Source organism: Pseudonaja textilis, chromosome 2 (assembly GCF_049901715.1).
Source record: "Pseudonaja textilis isolate UNSWEBS1 chromosome 2, rPseTex1.2, whole genome shotgun sequence".
Taxonomy (NCBI): domain Eukaryota; kingdom Metazoa; phylum Chordata; class Lepidosauria; order Squamata; family Elapidae; genus Pseudonaja; species Pseudonaja textilis.
The window spans coordinates 224,376,960-224,393,516 of NC_141991.1; the positions used below are offsets into that span (position 1 = coordinate 224,376,960).

The 16,557-nt window shown below is 33.8% G+C and overlaps 1 protein-coding gene across 3 annotated transcripts in view; it reads left to right on the plus strand.

Moving 5' to 3' along the window:
• ARHGEF28 (Rho guanine nucleotide exchange factor 28) overlaps nt 1–16,557 on the plus strand; it is a 139,508-nt gene that overhangs the window by 80,373 nt on the left and 42,578 nt on the right. For all 3 annotated transcript variants that reach the window (XM_026718072.2, XM_087927145.1, XM_087927147.1), the window contains 7 exons: nt 7,687–7,817; nt 9,547–9,773; nt 10,354–10,549; nt 10,801–10,912; nt 13,248–13,287; nt 13,941–14,064; nt 15,041–15,173. In XM_026718072.2, coding sequence (XP_026573857.1) covers nt 7,687–7,817; nt 9,547–9,773; nt 10,354–10,549; nt 10,801–10,912; nt 13,248–13,287; nt 13,941–14,064; nt 15,041–15,173 — 963 coding nt within the window. The remainder of the gene's footprint in view (nt 1–7,686; nt 7,818–9,546; nt 9,774–10,353; nt 10,550–10,800; nt 10,913–13,247; nt 13,288–13,940; nt 14,065–15,040; nt 15,174–16,557) is intronic.

The following is a 16,557-nucleotide window of genomic DNA, read 5'->3' on the forward strand; positions in this document are numbered from 1 at the left end:
GATTTATTTAATGAAATAGCTGCCGTTTTATTTATTTATTATAACGATTTGCATGCAACCTCTTCTATAGATTCTAAGCAGGTTATGATCAATAATACTTTATATATTGATAGTACTGAAAAGATTGAAATGTTGAAGTGTTATATGATGAAAGTAAAGCATGAAAGAGACTAAATAGAAAGCTTAGCAAATGGGTCAAAATTTAGCAGAGAGTAAAACAGGTGTATGTGGCATCACTATTGCTTTTATGGGAATTTTAAAGATACATACATATAGAGTTTTTATAATACCAGTTGAGTCACTACACTGTATTTTGATTGGCAAAATGGAAATGTGTACTTTTGTATGCAGATGCTGTGGTGTTGATGACTGAGAATCCGAATTATTTGCAGTACATGTTACATATATTGTATGATGAAATGAATATGGATATGAAATTAATATAGAGGGAAACACTGGAGAAGTTTTAAGCTATGCAACTATTTGTAAAAAAAAAGTTATTTGTCCAAATAAGCGAAGACTATACTCATAGGGCTATAGTTTATTTTATTATATGAAAGTGAGAGTTGTGTACATCAAGAGAAGTATAAAAATAAGTTAAATGCAGTGGGAATAGTTTATTTAAGAAATGTACATGATAAAAAGAATGGATGGACTCAACCATGAAAGGCTAATAAATAAATGTGGGATGAATATAAAAAATGAGTTGACCAACAAAAAAAAACTACATTGAGGTAGTTTAGTCTTATAGAGAGAATGAAGACTGAATTACAAAACAAATGTTTGCTGGAAGAAAGAATGGGTTGAGAGAAAGGGGAAGAGTTAGAATGTCATGATTAGATGAAGATAAGAAAAGAGAGAAATGAAAAGTTTAAATATATGAAACAATATATGAATTGATATATGGGAACAAGAAAGCAAAAATGGTTCACTGTTGTAGAAAAGTATGAAAAGATACAATGAATTGTGTTAGTGCAAACTAGATTTAATTAGATTTCCTTTCCTTTTGTTTTCTCTTTTTTGGTCTTCTTTTTCTTATTAATCCTAACTTTTTCTATGTTTTGTTTAATGTTGTTTGCTTGTAAGGAAATAGAGTGATTGTTGTGCTGTATGTTTATAAGTAAAATGGTAGCTTCCCACCTTGTTTCTAGGGTGGGAATACATCTTATGTTAAAGAAAAGACATTTGTTTTAAGGATTGTCCAGGCCACATTTAATTTAATTTTAAGCACAAGAAAGAGAAACAGGATCCTTTAGCTGTCCATCAAACATTAACTTCTAGACATCATAGTTGGCAGGAAGACAAGCCATAGGATCAAAATCTTCATATTACAGTGAGATGTGTCACATTTCTATTTAAATTATACACTAACAAATGCAAATCTGTATCCTCTTTCTTTAGGTAATGTGTTTCCTCTTTTTGAACAATGCACACTTGTAGTTATTATATTTGGTACACGTAATGTACCAAATTGTATTTTGGCAAATAATGACGACAGCTGTGCATATGTATGTGGTAGACTCAATAAGCATAGAATAGGGAATACTGTTGGTGAATTTGTAGAATTCTAGTTTTTGAACACAATGATGTGTGCAACAAAATCTAGAGGATACAGATAGCTCTTGTCAGCTGTCTTGTTAGAGAAGACCAAAGTACATCTGGCCTAGAATTTTAACCACAACCAGATGTTCCAATAATTAATACAAGCATTAAAACACCTTTTAAAAATGTTTTAAAGTACCAATTTTTACATGTGAACTTGGATTTTTGGTTAGAAAACTGATCTCTCTTGATTTTATAAGCGTCTACATAAACCACAGTCAATGAGTTAACACTTAGTGATACTTGTGCTGTAAAAAATGCATGGAACTTCAGGAATGTGATTTATCATCTGCACAATAGATATTTCTTTGTCATTTTTTAAACTGGATTGTTTCCTCCAGTAAAAATAAATAACTAATGGAATCAATGTGTAATTAATTTTCCTGTCTAGTGAATTAGAAGTCTTGAAATACCTTTCCTATTACAGTAGTCTACAGTATGGATGAAAATAGAAAACTGATGAGCTACTCTTTTATAACACTCTGTTAAGGTGTTACAAAGTTTAAGAGTCTGCTATAGCTATTTGATTGCTAAATCCATTGGAATTTTCAATTATTTAGGACTTAATGAAAAGCAAAACAGAACATATACCTTTAAAAAAAAATGCTCTGGATGGGCCACACCCTGCTGAAGGGTGTGGCCATCTAGCTCTTCTTCCAGGCCTTTGGCAAGGGTGACCAAAGCTTATTTTAAGCAAAGTAGTTTTCCTTTACTCCCAACTGTTTGTTATCCTGCCATCTTTTACCCTTCTTTTTGTTTCTTGGTGTTTTTAATGTTTTAAATAATTTGTAAACTGCCTAGGTTGCTGATAACCAAGCAGTGTACTTCAATTCACAGTCTGGTACCGGTAAAAACAGTTTAGTGTTATTATTATTTGCACAAAAATCTTAAATCACAGCTGCCAGGTCTTTAGCTGGTGTTCACCTTCATGTGCATTGACTTCATTACAACATGGGATGTTGTAATGAATCAGGATGATGTGATGTTGATGTTATTATGCATCTTGGTACAAATGATCTGTCCCAGAAGGATGTACCTTCTGTGCAGAAAGACTTCCAGAGCTTGGGGTATGAACTTAATACTATGAGCTATAGGGTTATCTTTTCAGAGGTTCTACCAGTATACAAGGAACAAAAAGGGAAAGGCCAGCGTGTGGCGGAGTTTAATGTATGGCTAAAGGAGTGGTGTAAAAGGGAAGGCTTTGGTTTTATTAGTTATGATGTCTGCAGCTGGTCCAATGAAAAGCTGTACAAAAGAGATGGTTTGCATCCATCAAAGAAAGGGACTGAGTTACTTGGCATTAAATTCACAGATTTTCTGGATAAACATTGAAACTGAACAGTGGGGACAGAGAATTAATTACAGAACATTTCTTTCCCCAGCAACCTAAAACTAATAAGGATACCAGTGCATGTAAAATAGATGTTTGTGCAGGTAAGATTATCAGCCTTGCTGTCAACGAAAACCAAGCATTTAATAGTGAGTGCGATACCATGTGCATTAATCAAACAGGTGGCAACAAAGAAGGGGCAGGCAGGCACAACACAGGTTATGTAGACAGCAAACACAGCATCAGACAAAAAGATCTCAAGTGCCTATATACAAATGCACAAAGTCTGAGGAACAAACAGAGTGAACTTGAACTACGAATACATGAAGGTAGATATGATATAGTTGGAATAACAGAAACTTGGTGGGATGAAACCCATGATTTTAATATACTAGTAGAAGGATACAAACGATTAAAAAAAAAAAACACCAGACACCATAAAAGAGGAGGTGGAGTTGCACTATATGTAAAGGACCACTGTATTGCTACAGAAATGCATGAAACCAAAGATGGGTCAATATAAAAGAAAAAAGGATGACATGGCCATAGGTGTGTATTATAGGCCACCCAATCAAGCAGAAAAAATAGATGTCCTTTTTGCCAACCAACTAACAAACATATGCAGGAAACACACAATAGTAATGGGAGACTTCAATTATCCTGATATCAATTGGAAAACTAATTCTGCACCAAGTGAGAAATCAAATAAGTTCCTAACCAACCCAGCTGACAACTTTGTTGTCCAAAAGGTAGAGGGTGAAACTAGAGGGACAGCTATACTGGACTTAATTCTTACAAACAGAAGAAGTGATAGAGGGAGTTGAAACTGCAGGAACCTTGGGTGAGAGTGACCATGTCATACTAGAATTCAACATAACACAAGCAACAGAACATAATGACACCAGAGTCTGGGATTTTAAAAGAGCTGATTTTAATAAACTCAGAGAGAACTTGGGAAAGATTCTATGGATGAAAATCCTAAAGGGAAAAACAACTCAGGAATCTTGGGAAACTCTAAAAAGTATGATCATAGAAGCCCAGACCAGCACAATACCACTGAGAAAGAAAAACCACAAATCAAAGAAGAAACCATCATGGCTGCACAAAGATCTTTCTGGCAAATTGAAAGAAAAAAAAGACAAGTACAAAAAATGGAAAGAACGACATACAACTAGTAAGGCAGACTATCAGCAGATAGCTAGAATCTGCAAAAACTAAGTCAGGACAGCAAAGGCTCAGAACAAACAAAGACTTAAAACAAAAGTCAAAGCTAATTAAAAAAGTTTCTTCCAACATATAAATAACAAGAAAAAAAAATCAAAGAAACAGTCGGTCCACAAAAAAGAGAAGATGGCAAGGAACTAACAGGCAACAGAGAGAAAGCAGAACAGCTTAACTCATTCTTTGCATCGGTCTTCACACAAAAAAGAAATTATAGCTCAACCCACCAGAATCATAACTGTAAAAGACAGACCAGAAATAAAAGTTAAAATAAGCAAAAAAAAAAAAAAAAGTAAGAGAATACCTGTCTGATCTTGATGAACACAAATCACTAGGGCCTGATGGAGAGTTTTAAAGGAGCTGGCAGAGGTCATCTCAGAACCACTGCACCATATCTTTCAAAAATCCTGGCGTGCTAGTGAACTACCAAAGGACTGGAAAAGAGCTGATGTGGTTCCCATCTTCAAAAAAGGGAAAAAAACAGACCCAGGAAACTATAGACCAATCAGCCTAACATCAATACCTGGGAAAATATTGGAAAAGATAATAAAAAAAACCAGATCTGCCAACATCTAGAAACAAAGTAATAACTAGAAGTCAGCACAGGTTTGTTAAAAACAGATCATGCCAAACCAATCTTATTTCATTCTTCTTAACATCTTCATCTAATCATGACATTCTCACTCTTCCCCTTCTTTTCAGCCCATTCTTTCTTCCAGCAAACATTTGTTTTGTAATTCAGTCTTCATTCTCTCTATGAGACTAAACTACCTCAATGTAGGTTTTCTTGTTGCTCAATTCATTTTTTATATTCAGCCCACATTTATTTATTAGCCTTTCATGATTGAGTCCATCCATTCTTTTTATCATGTATACAGTTCTTAAATAAACTATTCCCACTGCATTTAACTTATTTTTATGTTTCTCTTGATGTACACAACTCTCACTTTCATATAATAAAATGAACTATACTCCTATGACGCCATCTTCGCTTATTTGGACAACTTGGATGATATTTGGACAAAGTTGGATAACTTTTTTTTACAAATAGTTGCATAGCTTAAAACTTCTCCAGTGTTTCCCTCTATTAATTTTATATCCATATTCATTCCATCATACAATATATGTAACATGGAAATACTGCAAATAATTCTGATTCTCAGTCATCAGCACCACAGCATCTGAATACAAAAGTACACATTTCCATTTTGCCAATCAACATACAGTATAGTGACTCAAGTGGTATCATAAAAGTGGCCAAAATTATGGCATGTAAGATGAACAACCATACATGTTTTCTAAAGTAAATAAATGGTATTTCTGATCGCTAGTTTATTGTTTTAGGTTACTAAATCAGACATGTTAAAAGTAAAAAAATAAAATATGGTAATGAATTCTGTTTATTTTTTATGTGTTTAAAACATTTTGCTATTTGAAAACAGCAGATAACAATATCAGGTGAACATTCTGATCATGAATTTGAATGGACTTTTCTTTAACTTTAATGCAAGATATACTAGTACATGGATACTAAATTCTATTATTTATATGCTTTAATCTTAGTATTAAAGTGCATCATTGTGTTCTTCATTCTTTTAAAATATTTTTGTGCAGGTGTGCATATATTATGCATATAATCCTAAACAATTTCATAAAATTATTCACAAACTTCTCAATGGTCAGTGTTAATCAGGGCCTATGCCAGACAGTGGGATTAAAAGAGATAGATAAAGCTATGTATGTTTCTCCTCATAGAATTATTAGGAGTATTAACACCCTTTCAGGAAAGAACATTGGAGGAAAGAGTTAATCATTCTCTAGGATTGATTTCATTTATTTAGTACTATTGATTAATTGATAACCTCTAATTTCTGTTACAATAAAACAATGTTTCATTATTCAGTTCGGTTAGCTCCTTGTTTATTTGGACAGATTATATCCTGAATGAATAAACTATGAGGAAACAAATGTGTTGGCAGGCAATGTAGGATACACTGAGATTTCAGTACTTACTATTTAGTATTTTACTTCCTTTTCTTTCTCTCTCAGATGATTCTACCTGCTGTCTTCAAGCCCATTTTGAAATGTTATAGTAGAAACATTAAAAAATAATAAGCAGCTGAGACACCTGTTGCATTTCCTTCACAAGTTGGCATAATTGCAGTGGGTCATGCAGAGAACGTGGAAGAGCCAAGTTTAAGGAGAAACAACTAACCAAAATTCAAAGTATATCCTGGAAACAATCTTAGTCCAGGAAAAACATTGTATTGCACTGATAAGGGAATGAAGGAAGCTGAGTAGGTCCACCAGAATCAGAACTTGTAGTTCTTGTGGAACTCCTTTAGTTTGGAAAAAAAACTGCTGGTCAGATTCCTCCTGTTTTTAAAAATCTCATTTGATCTTTCTTTTTTAAAAGAAAAATCATGTAATCCTCCCTCTAGTAGACTCAGATATGGGGTTATGTGGGAAACACTGCTGTAATAATTCAGATTAATACTTCTGTTAATCTGAATTATGTCCATATTGATAGATACATTGATGATAGTAATTATAAAGATAGCCTTCCTCTTATGTGATTGAGATGATAAGGAACCTTTCATGCTATTATTTATAATAATTCTTATTGGAAAAGTTGGAGCTAGAAAGATAGGACAAATGAGCAGTATTTTGGTGACCATTAGCTAGCTAAGGGCTACAAAGTACATAGGCCTAGTTTACTTTTAAATTATAGTTCCACTCTTTCAAGACATATAACCACCTAGAGTGTTAGGCATCCAGAAATTGTCCATGGTAATCAATCACTCCGAGACAAGTATAATCTCCAACTGATTTATTAGGAACAGCTCTGGTAATTCTATGGCATTTCCAAAAGTGAACGTCATTTTCAGCACAGTAACACAAAATCCACCTTCTCTCCTCCCACTTCTACACTTCATTAATCACAAGAACCAATTAACTGCAGCTGGAATTTTTTAATGCGACATACAGAATAACCTTGAACTCCGCCCCCCTTCCATTCCTTCTTGGCAGCTGAATCTCAGAGCTGACATAGAGTCTTTTTGATACAAGATAGGTCGTAAATAAATTCAATCAATCAATCAATTAAAAATATACAGTAGTTATCTATTCTCGAACACTAGATGGCTATAAACTATAGTCAAGAAGGGCTATAAGTTGCCCATCACTGTTATAAACCCCATACTAGCTAATTGTAGGAATAATTCATTCCTTCTTTATCTAATTCCCCAATCTTCAAATATGATGGGATTATAACTCCTAGAATTCTAAACCAGCAATGACCAATAGTATTATCTGGAGGCCATGATGTTCCATGAGTACTAGAATGACTCTGATTTAGAAGGCTGAGTGTGGAAACAACAACGAGAAGAGGAGGAAGAAAAAATGGACTGATAACTCCTCTTCCCTCAATTGTTCTACTCATGAGACGAAAGCATGTATGATGTCATCAAAATTATATATTTCTTCTGAATTATCATGTAAAAAAAATCATTTTTCCTATTATTTTATTCCAGCTCAGCAATATTCCCCATTTGAAGCTTATAGGAGAAGACCAAATCCTTCCACCTTCTTTGCTGCAGCAAAACTTTCTGCTATGCTCAATGGAAATGATGAAGTATATGCAAACCGCATGGTAGTAGATGAGGTAAGACTGACAGGTGTATATTGAGATTAGTTATGTGTGGCTATTGAAAGTATGTGATTATATCAAGTTATGAATTGCACAATTAGTATTTGTTTATTTTATTTTAAGGGGAAGCAATAAGAGAAATGTTTATCATTTATAACCTAAGTGTGTTCTCTCTCTCTCTCTCTCTCTCACACACACAAATGTGTTGGCCAAAAATTACCTGCTAATATTTAGAGGAGCTTTTCATAATTCTACAAAAGTTTGTGGACTCTGCGTTTTCTCAAACTTGTATAGTATTGATACTTAAAAAAAAAAATTTCTGGACTAAAATGCTCTCTTTTTTAAAAGATGAAGAGTAAAATGTAAAACTTTTGTTTAAAAAGGATACCAAGAACCTTGCACTTAATTCTTCTGAAATGTCTCTTAATCTGTACTAATCCATGTCATTTAATTTTGGGACTGATTGATGTCAAAGTTTATGAATTATAAATTAAAGAAAAATCTTTTAAAAGTTAAAAAAACACGAAAGACCTTCAAGCAATGGTTTCAGTTTGCAAATCTCAGCCTCCTTCCTTTACTCCCCTTAACTACTGAGTGAATTGTACAAAAATGTTTTCTGGGTCTCTATTTCATCCCTATTTCATACGTGCTACCCATCTCTTTCCTGCACAATTTATCCCTTTCACTATTATTTTTGTCTGTTTCATGTACCCATCCAAATATCTGTTTTATGCTCTTCTCTCTTACCTCTTTTATGTGCATCTTATGCACGTATGCTCCCTCTCCCGGGTCAGATTTGTACCTTCAGATGTTGCTGGATCACAATTCTTAGTAATTTTACTGGGAAAGCCAGTGATGAGGCTGAAATTGTTGTTCAGCACCCTCCAGAAGATGGCATTTCTTCTTCCCTATCATAGACTAATAGGAATCCTTGTCCATGGAGTTTAGTGTTACCTTACAATTAATGTGGGAGACTACACTAAATAATTGTAAATGTTAAATAAACAGTATACATTTTATTTAAAATGTTTAGGTGTCAGCTTTGGAAGCCATTTTTTACTTGGAAGTTTTGATTCTGCCACATTCAGTGCCTGGGAATTTGGGAGGGAGGATTTCATAGTGAGGTAGAAAATTAGACACAACAACTTTCTTTCTCAGAGAGTCAAGGACATGTTGCCCTGCACCTGGAGGGGAGTGACCGGAAGGATGTCTCCAGTTGGGACGAAGATTTGATTAAGCCAGGTGATGGACTGATGGATGCAGGAAATAGATTTTTGATTTTCTTTTGGGAAGGGAAAATCCAGAACTCTCAGATTCAGGTTTCCTAGATTTACCAATATGACAACTCTAATAAAATGGAATTTTGAGGGAATGTTTGTCTCAGAGTTTATTGGTTTGGAGTTAGTTAGCTGGAATGCTGACATTAGGTTTGGTGTAACAATAGTAATATAAAAATTTAATTTTACTTACCTATCTGCTATCTGGTGTTTGCTTTCTGAGGAATTGCTATGCTTCCTTCTTGCAGAATTTTTATTTCATTTTGATACCTGATAATATTATAGATATTGAATGAATTCTTGGAGCATAACACTAAGAGTATATTCTGCCATCACTGGGTTCCTGATCCCACTGAACTTTTTCTGTTGGGATATTAATGACACCTGGTTCTAACAGCTGAATTTAGTTTTACATCATTTTGCATTATTTAGTATTTAACATTAATAATTTTATTTCCATACTTTAGTTGGAAGATGCTGGTGTCAAGTACATTAATAACAGCCCGAGTACTTTGGAAACTAACACAGATTCAAGTAAAGATCCAAAAGTGTTGAAAAATATTCCAAGCAACAAAAATCTATCATCAGTTATGATACCCAGCTTGGATACCTCAGGTTCTGACATGCCATCAAAAAAGACACATGCCTTTAGGAATCTACGGAATCATCGTTATCCCTTTATTAAAAAACGAAGGTGTGTGATAGTTTTTGTTTGCATTGTTATAAAAACAGTAACTCTTTACATATGTGTGTTTGTCCTATAAAATAAATATGGGTTGCATGGGTTTCGAAAGGAATGTTTTGGATAGGGTTCCAAAACTTTTCATGCGTCTGTTCTGCAAAAGTGCATCATGCTGGTTTTAATATTTTTTATCTGCTTTCTGAAAACATAACTAAGCAAAAGTAATCAAGAATGACTTTTACAGAATATTCTCCCTTCATTCCCCTCTTCCCTACTTAGAGAAGCATATTTAAAATTTCCCATCGCTGTTTTTCTGTTTCTGAATTCATGCTGCCACAGTAAATGTGAGTTTCGTGATGTGTTTGCTGAGGTATTATTGATTTTTTACCAAAAAGGTTATATTTTAACATTCAGGGAAATGTTGTCCTTTTCTTAATGCATGCTTCTAATTTCTTGAATTTTTTTTCCAGGTATTTTAACTATGGTTAAGGCTGGGTAGAGTGGATGAAGGACAATACACTTTACTTATTGTATATAACTACTGTAAGCTACTCTAGTAAATTATTGTATGTTTGTGTTCCTTTGCTCCCAGTTCCAGTCTTGATGACTTGGATGTTGACAGTGGAGATGAAAGATCCCATAGCTGCTATTCTTCAGTGACTTACAACTCTTCTGCGATCTTGCCGAGTGATAGGGAGCAATTAAGTGCTTCAGAGCCCACCGCTAGATTGGACGACAGCATGAACACAGCTGAATCTCTTCCTTTGTCCAGCAGTTTACAGTCCAAGGTATCGTTGTTTTCATTTTCCCATAAAATGAATAACACTTATTTAATTGATGGGAGAGCTTATTTATACTTATATTTCCCCCTCCAAATGCCATAGTATTATTATTTTTAAAATATTTGGAATTTATCAATAAATTTTACTAAAAGGAATTTTTCATAAGAAACATCATCATCTAGTTTTGCAATTAAAACATTTGTAAAACCTACGAAAGAGAAAAATTTCAAAATATGCTGTTTGTTTTATATGTTTAGGAATCTCTACTTTCGGGAATTCGTTTGCGTTCATATTCTTATACTTCACCCAAAGTCTTATTAGGAAAACCACCGTGCGTTCAGGAATTTATTCAATGTGATTCAAATGATGGTGAGCACTAATATTTTAATGTTCTTATATTTTTAAAGAAAATTAGCATGGTTAATTCAGCCCCAAGTTAACTTTAGAGTAGGGTATTAAGTATACTTTTCATATAAGATGAAACTATTTTTCTAAGTTGCAAGATTCAAATTACTCACACATATCCCACCTTTTTCTAAATCAGATTTATATCTAACTATTGATGTGTGAAGATAGGCAGGATTTTCTCCCTATAATGTACATCTTTCATTATTTATTTATTTATTTATTATTGATTTATTTGATTTGTCAGTTGCTTACAAGATAATAAGTATAAGCATATACATAGTTATGAATACATGAAATGGGTACATGTAAGAAAAATAAGAGAAACAATAGGACAGGGACGGTAGGCACATTGGTGCGCTTATGCACGTCCCCTACAGACCTCTTAGGAAAGGGGTGAAGTCAATAGTAGACAGTCTAAGGTTAAAGTTTTTGGGGTTTGGGGAAGAAACTACAGAGTCAGGTAGAGTATTCTAGACATTGACCACTCTGTTGCTGAAGTCATATTTCCTTGATTTCTTTTAATCAAGTTTGATGAGGTTAACCTTGAGTTTGTATCTATTGTGTGCTCTTGTGTTGTTATGGTTGAAGCTGAAGCTGAAGTATTCATTGACAGGTAGGACATTGCAATGTATGATTTTATATACCATACTTAGATCAGACCAAAGACGGCGTAATTCAAGGTTTTCTAGTTCTAGAATTTCAAGTCTGGTGGCATAAGGTATTCTACAATGAGTAGAGGAGTGGAGAACTCTTCTTGTGAAATATTTCTGGACTTTCTCAACTGTGCTAATATCAGAAAGGTAATGTGGGTTCCAGACTGATGAGCTGTATTCGAGTATTGGTCTAGCAAATGTTTTGTATGCTCTAGTTAGTAGTGTGATATTACCAGAGAAAAAGCTACGTAGGATTAGGTTAACAACTCTTAATGCCTTTTTGGCTATGTAGTTACAGTGGGCTCTAGCACTTAGATTATTAGAGATGAGTATTCCAAGGTCCTTTACAGAGCTTGGATCATCAACAAGATCTTGACTATTCAGCTTGTATTTTATTTTCTGATTTTTTATGCCAATATGTAAGACAGAGCATTTATTTGTTGAGATTAGAAGTTGCCATTTGTTTGACCATTCTGATATATAGTCAAGATCTTTTTGAAGAGTAGTAGTATTGTCTGTGGTATTGAACAGCTTTACATCATCAGCGAAAAGAACGCAGTTGCTCTTAATATGATCACATAGGTCATTTATGTAGAGTATGAAGAGAGTTGGTCCTAGAACACTGCCTTGGGGGACACCACTATTGACAGGTACAGAATTTGATAGGACACTCCCAATTTTTACCATTTGTTGTCTGTTTGACAGAAATGCTTCTATCCAGTTATGCAGTTGTCCAGAGATACCATAAGATTTTATTTTTAGGAGTAGTTTGTCGTGTACCACTGAATCAAAGGCTTTACAGAAGTCTATGTAGATTGCGTCTATTGCTTTGCCCTGATTGAGTTGTGTCGATCAGATCTTTCAGATCAGATCAGATCGAGATCTTTCAGATCAGATCAGATCGAGATCTTTCATTTTTGTACAGTTTAGTTATACAGCATCTTACTGAGTTTTTGAAAAAGGAAGAATATTTGCTTATTAAATTTATATGATTGCTTTTGTTCAGGAGCAAAGGCAGCATAGATGGTCCCAATTTTCCCCACAATAATAATTGTCTGAGGTAGATTAGCCTGGGAACAGAAAACTAATTTCTGTGGCCAAAGATGGATATTGATATTATGATTGGTCACAAAGTCATCCAGGATTTGGCATTTTTGCCCACCTATTGAGTCCTTGAGAACAAGGGATAGGCAGATGTTGTTTAATAATATTAAAGGTGTTTTTGCAGGATGTAAGCCGTCTTCTGCAATTTATTATTATAATAAACACAACATGTGAAATTACAGCTGCCAGTTCTTGGACATTGTGATGTATCAGTGTAGTATATATATGTGTGCATTCAAACTGTGTGCTCTTTTGTAATTGAAAGATAGAAATTCTGTCAATAAACATATTTTCTAAATCTGTCCAAGTTTTTTGGTATGGTACCTAATGTGTCAGTAACCAGTGGGAACACATAAATAGTGAGTTTATGCCATAATCTTTCAGCTTTTATTATTATTATTACTACTACTTCAGGGATGTTAGTATGCAATAGTCATTTTTAAATGGAATGAATACAAATGAATTTTTAAATGGAAATCTTATGCTGTCAACAATGACTGACTGCTAAAATATAATTATTTTAAACATTTTTTTTATAGAATCACACACATTCAGCTTGCATGAACAGTCAGAAAAAAGGTATGTTTTGTGTGTGTGTGTGTGTGTGTATGTATATATATATATATATATATATATATATATATATATATAATATATGTTTGTTTGTTTGTTTTCTTAAGTTTTCGCGGGTACTTACATGTATTCAGCTTTGTTCGGGTATTTTCCCACGTCATTGTAGTTGTACTTTTAAAGTTGTAGCAACGTTTCAGCAGAATCTCATCTGCCATCATCAGGCTTCTACAGAGTTCTCTGAGAAGCACAGAGCCGAAGACACAAACCTGAAGATAATAAATGAGACTTCATCGAAACGTTGCCTAGATACTTCCAATCTTACGTGGGAGAAAACCCGAATAACCAAAGATCTACATATATGTGTGTGTGTGTGTGTGTGTGTGTGTGTGTATTTTATTGGTAATAATTGCAAAATAGAGGCTGTTTACTTGAGCAATGTAAGAATTTCAGCATCAATCAGATATGCTACCTGAAATTAACTTGCAATAATAACTGGATAAAGTGCAAAAATGCATGTATACTGAAATTGTTCCACATTTAAATAAGATAAAAGAATGCAGATATTTATTTTTTGTATTTTATGAATTCTACAATGTCACATATTTTATTATACATTTTTACTTTGTAAGATGTTAAGATATTTCCTGGTATATTTTTAGGATTCAAGAAGAAGAATGGGATAAGTACATAATACCAACAAAATCAGAATCTGAAAAATATAAAGTTAGCCGAACATTCAGTTTTCTAATGAATAGAATGGCCAGTACACGAAATAAATCTAAGGTAATTTATGATCAATGCATTATGGGAGAGAAAAAAACACCCCACCAAAACAAAACAGAAAAAATCTTAAATATTATGAGTACTGAATTGTGCTTGTAATTAAAATATGAGCACGAAAATACAATTCTTATGAATATTTTATAACTTGACAATGAAAAATATTTTTTTGGACATAATGGAAAACATTTTTCAGTTGTAAGTGGTTTTTTTAAAAAAAGCATCGGAGAATAATTGCCCTACAGTGATATGATGATATCCTCTTTGTTAATGTAGGATTTATCATTCCATTGTCAGAAATTCTATGCTAAATAAATAAAGGGAAAAGGGACAGAATTCAATAAAAGGAGAAAAATCAGAGGGTTTCTTTTGGATTTGTGCTAAATATTTCTCTTCTGATTTTGGGACCGTTTGGGAACATTTTAAAAAAATTGGTTCATGTCAATATTTTTCCAATCTGCTATTCTTTTAGTTCCATTCTGACTTTTACAAACTCTTCTTTTGGAAAAGGTGTCATAAATAGTCCCGTGTAATCATGCAGATATGAAGATATTCAGAATTATCTTAAGATGATCCCTACATCCCTGAATGATGTAGCTTTCAGAAAGTGTCATCATTGTCAGTGATTATTTACTAGTTCCACTTTTGTTACAATAGCCAGCATGTACAAAAGTAAGGATTATTTATTTTATTTTAGGCTTTCAAGCCTAAGGCAGGGACTACAATTCAGAATCTCCTTGTTTCTCACCTGGTGCTTTTAGACCAAATGTTATTTGAATGAGGTTATTTTACTATGGTTTATATAAATATGTAAGAATATGATTTCTATGCAATATTGTTCTGCAAAATGGAGAGGAATGAAAAGATTATTCGTTGCTTCTTTTGAGTGGGGTAATTGACTGCCTCTGGAGATACTGATGCTGTATCGCTTTGTGAACTAAATTTGTATTTATTTGTATTTTTCATTTTGGTTATTAAGGCAAAAAACAAAGATGCCAAAGAAAAAGAGAAAGCTAACAGGCATCACTTTGGTTCTGGATCGTATGCTGGAGTAATGCCGTGTTTCACATGTGAGAAACCACTGTTGGGGAAAGAATCATTGCAGTGTTCTTGTAAGTAACTATAGTTTGTGTTCATAGAAGTTGCTTTCCCCAACTTTGTTGTAGAAAGTTGCTTGTATTTGTAGATTGATTCCAAACTTAGTCATATGTAGAACAGATCATAGACCCAGAAGCACAACTTACTTAAGTTCCTTAGCTAACTTACAAGTTCCTTAAGTCCCTTAACTTAAGTAAGATTTTTGTGGGCTTACTCGAAACATGATTAAATATAGATTCAATCCTATTTCTTGATTTGAGAATAATTTGCTTAGTTCAAGACACAGTGCTTGTATCATAGTTACTAAATTTCAGGATTCATCCATAGGCACATTGGATACTTTATTATCTTTATATTGACTAGCAGCAGTTTGTCATGCCTTTAGGGAGAACATTTCTAGTTCTGAGCTGTTGTAGCCTGAATTTGGAACTCTTCCCACAAACCCATAAGATTATTATCCCACAAGCTATAGTGATCTCTTAATTAGGTGTGACCAACACAATAAAGGCATATTAACAACTTAGCATATTAAATATCTAATGTTAACTCTGCCTAGAACAGCTGCTGGGTTTACATAGTTTTGAGTTAGATGTTCCCTTAAATCAATTTCATCTTTATATATTTCCAAAATAAACTTAAGAGTTGTAAATATTTTCTTTTAGCTATTCCACAAAATGAAGACAAGGATAGATATCTTTTTAGAAATTTTAAGGTGAAGATTCTAAAAAAAATCAGTTCTACCCCCACCCCTCCTCTTGAACTAAACCTACATTTATTTTTCTTCCTCTTGATTAGTTCCAATAGATGAAATGAGCCTAGAAATTGAAAGAAAAATAGCTTGAGGAGATATATAAGGGAGCTATATGATCAGGATTTAGTATAGTTCATTCATGCTTCTCTGCCTTCTCAAACATCGATCTCTCAGTTTAAACATGGTTGGGACTGATGTAAATGTAAACAGACAGACCTGTTCCAAATCATGGCATATCTGAGGGATCACCTTTCTCCAATTGTTTCTTCCCACCTGGTATATTTGGGCAGAGTGAATACATTCCATTTCCCCTTTATCAAATGCTGTGGGACTGAGGAAAGCATAGTCCTCTTTGTCATAGCCCCTGCCTGAGATAGGGTCTATGACAACTCACCATGATTAATTTGCCACAGCCAACTTGGCAGGCCAACTTGCTGAAGAACAACTCGCCATGGTCATCTTGCCACAGGACAACTCACTGCAGGACAAGAATTACACTAATATCAAAGAAATGGTGGAATAGAATCATTAAAGAAATGATGCAAAAGGAGGAACAGAATAAAATGTGAATGGCAAACATTAAAATATTTTTATTTATTTTAAATAATTAAATAGAATTGTTACATTGTCCCACAGCAAGTTGTCTG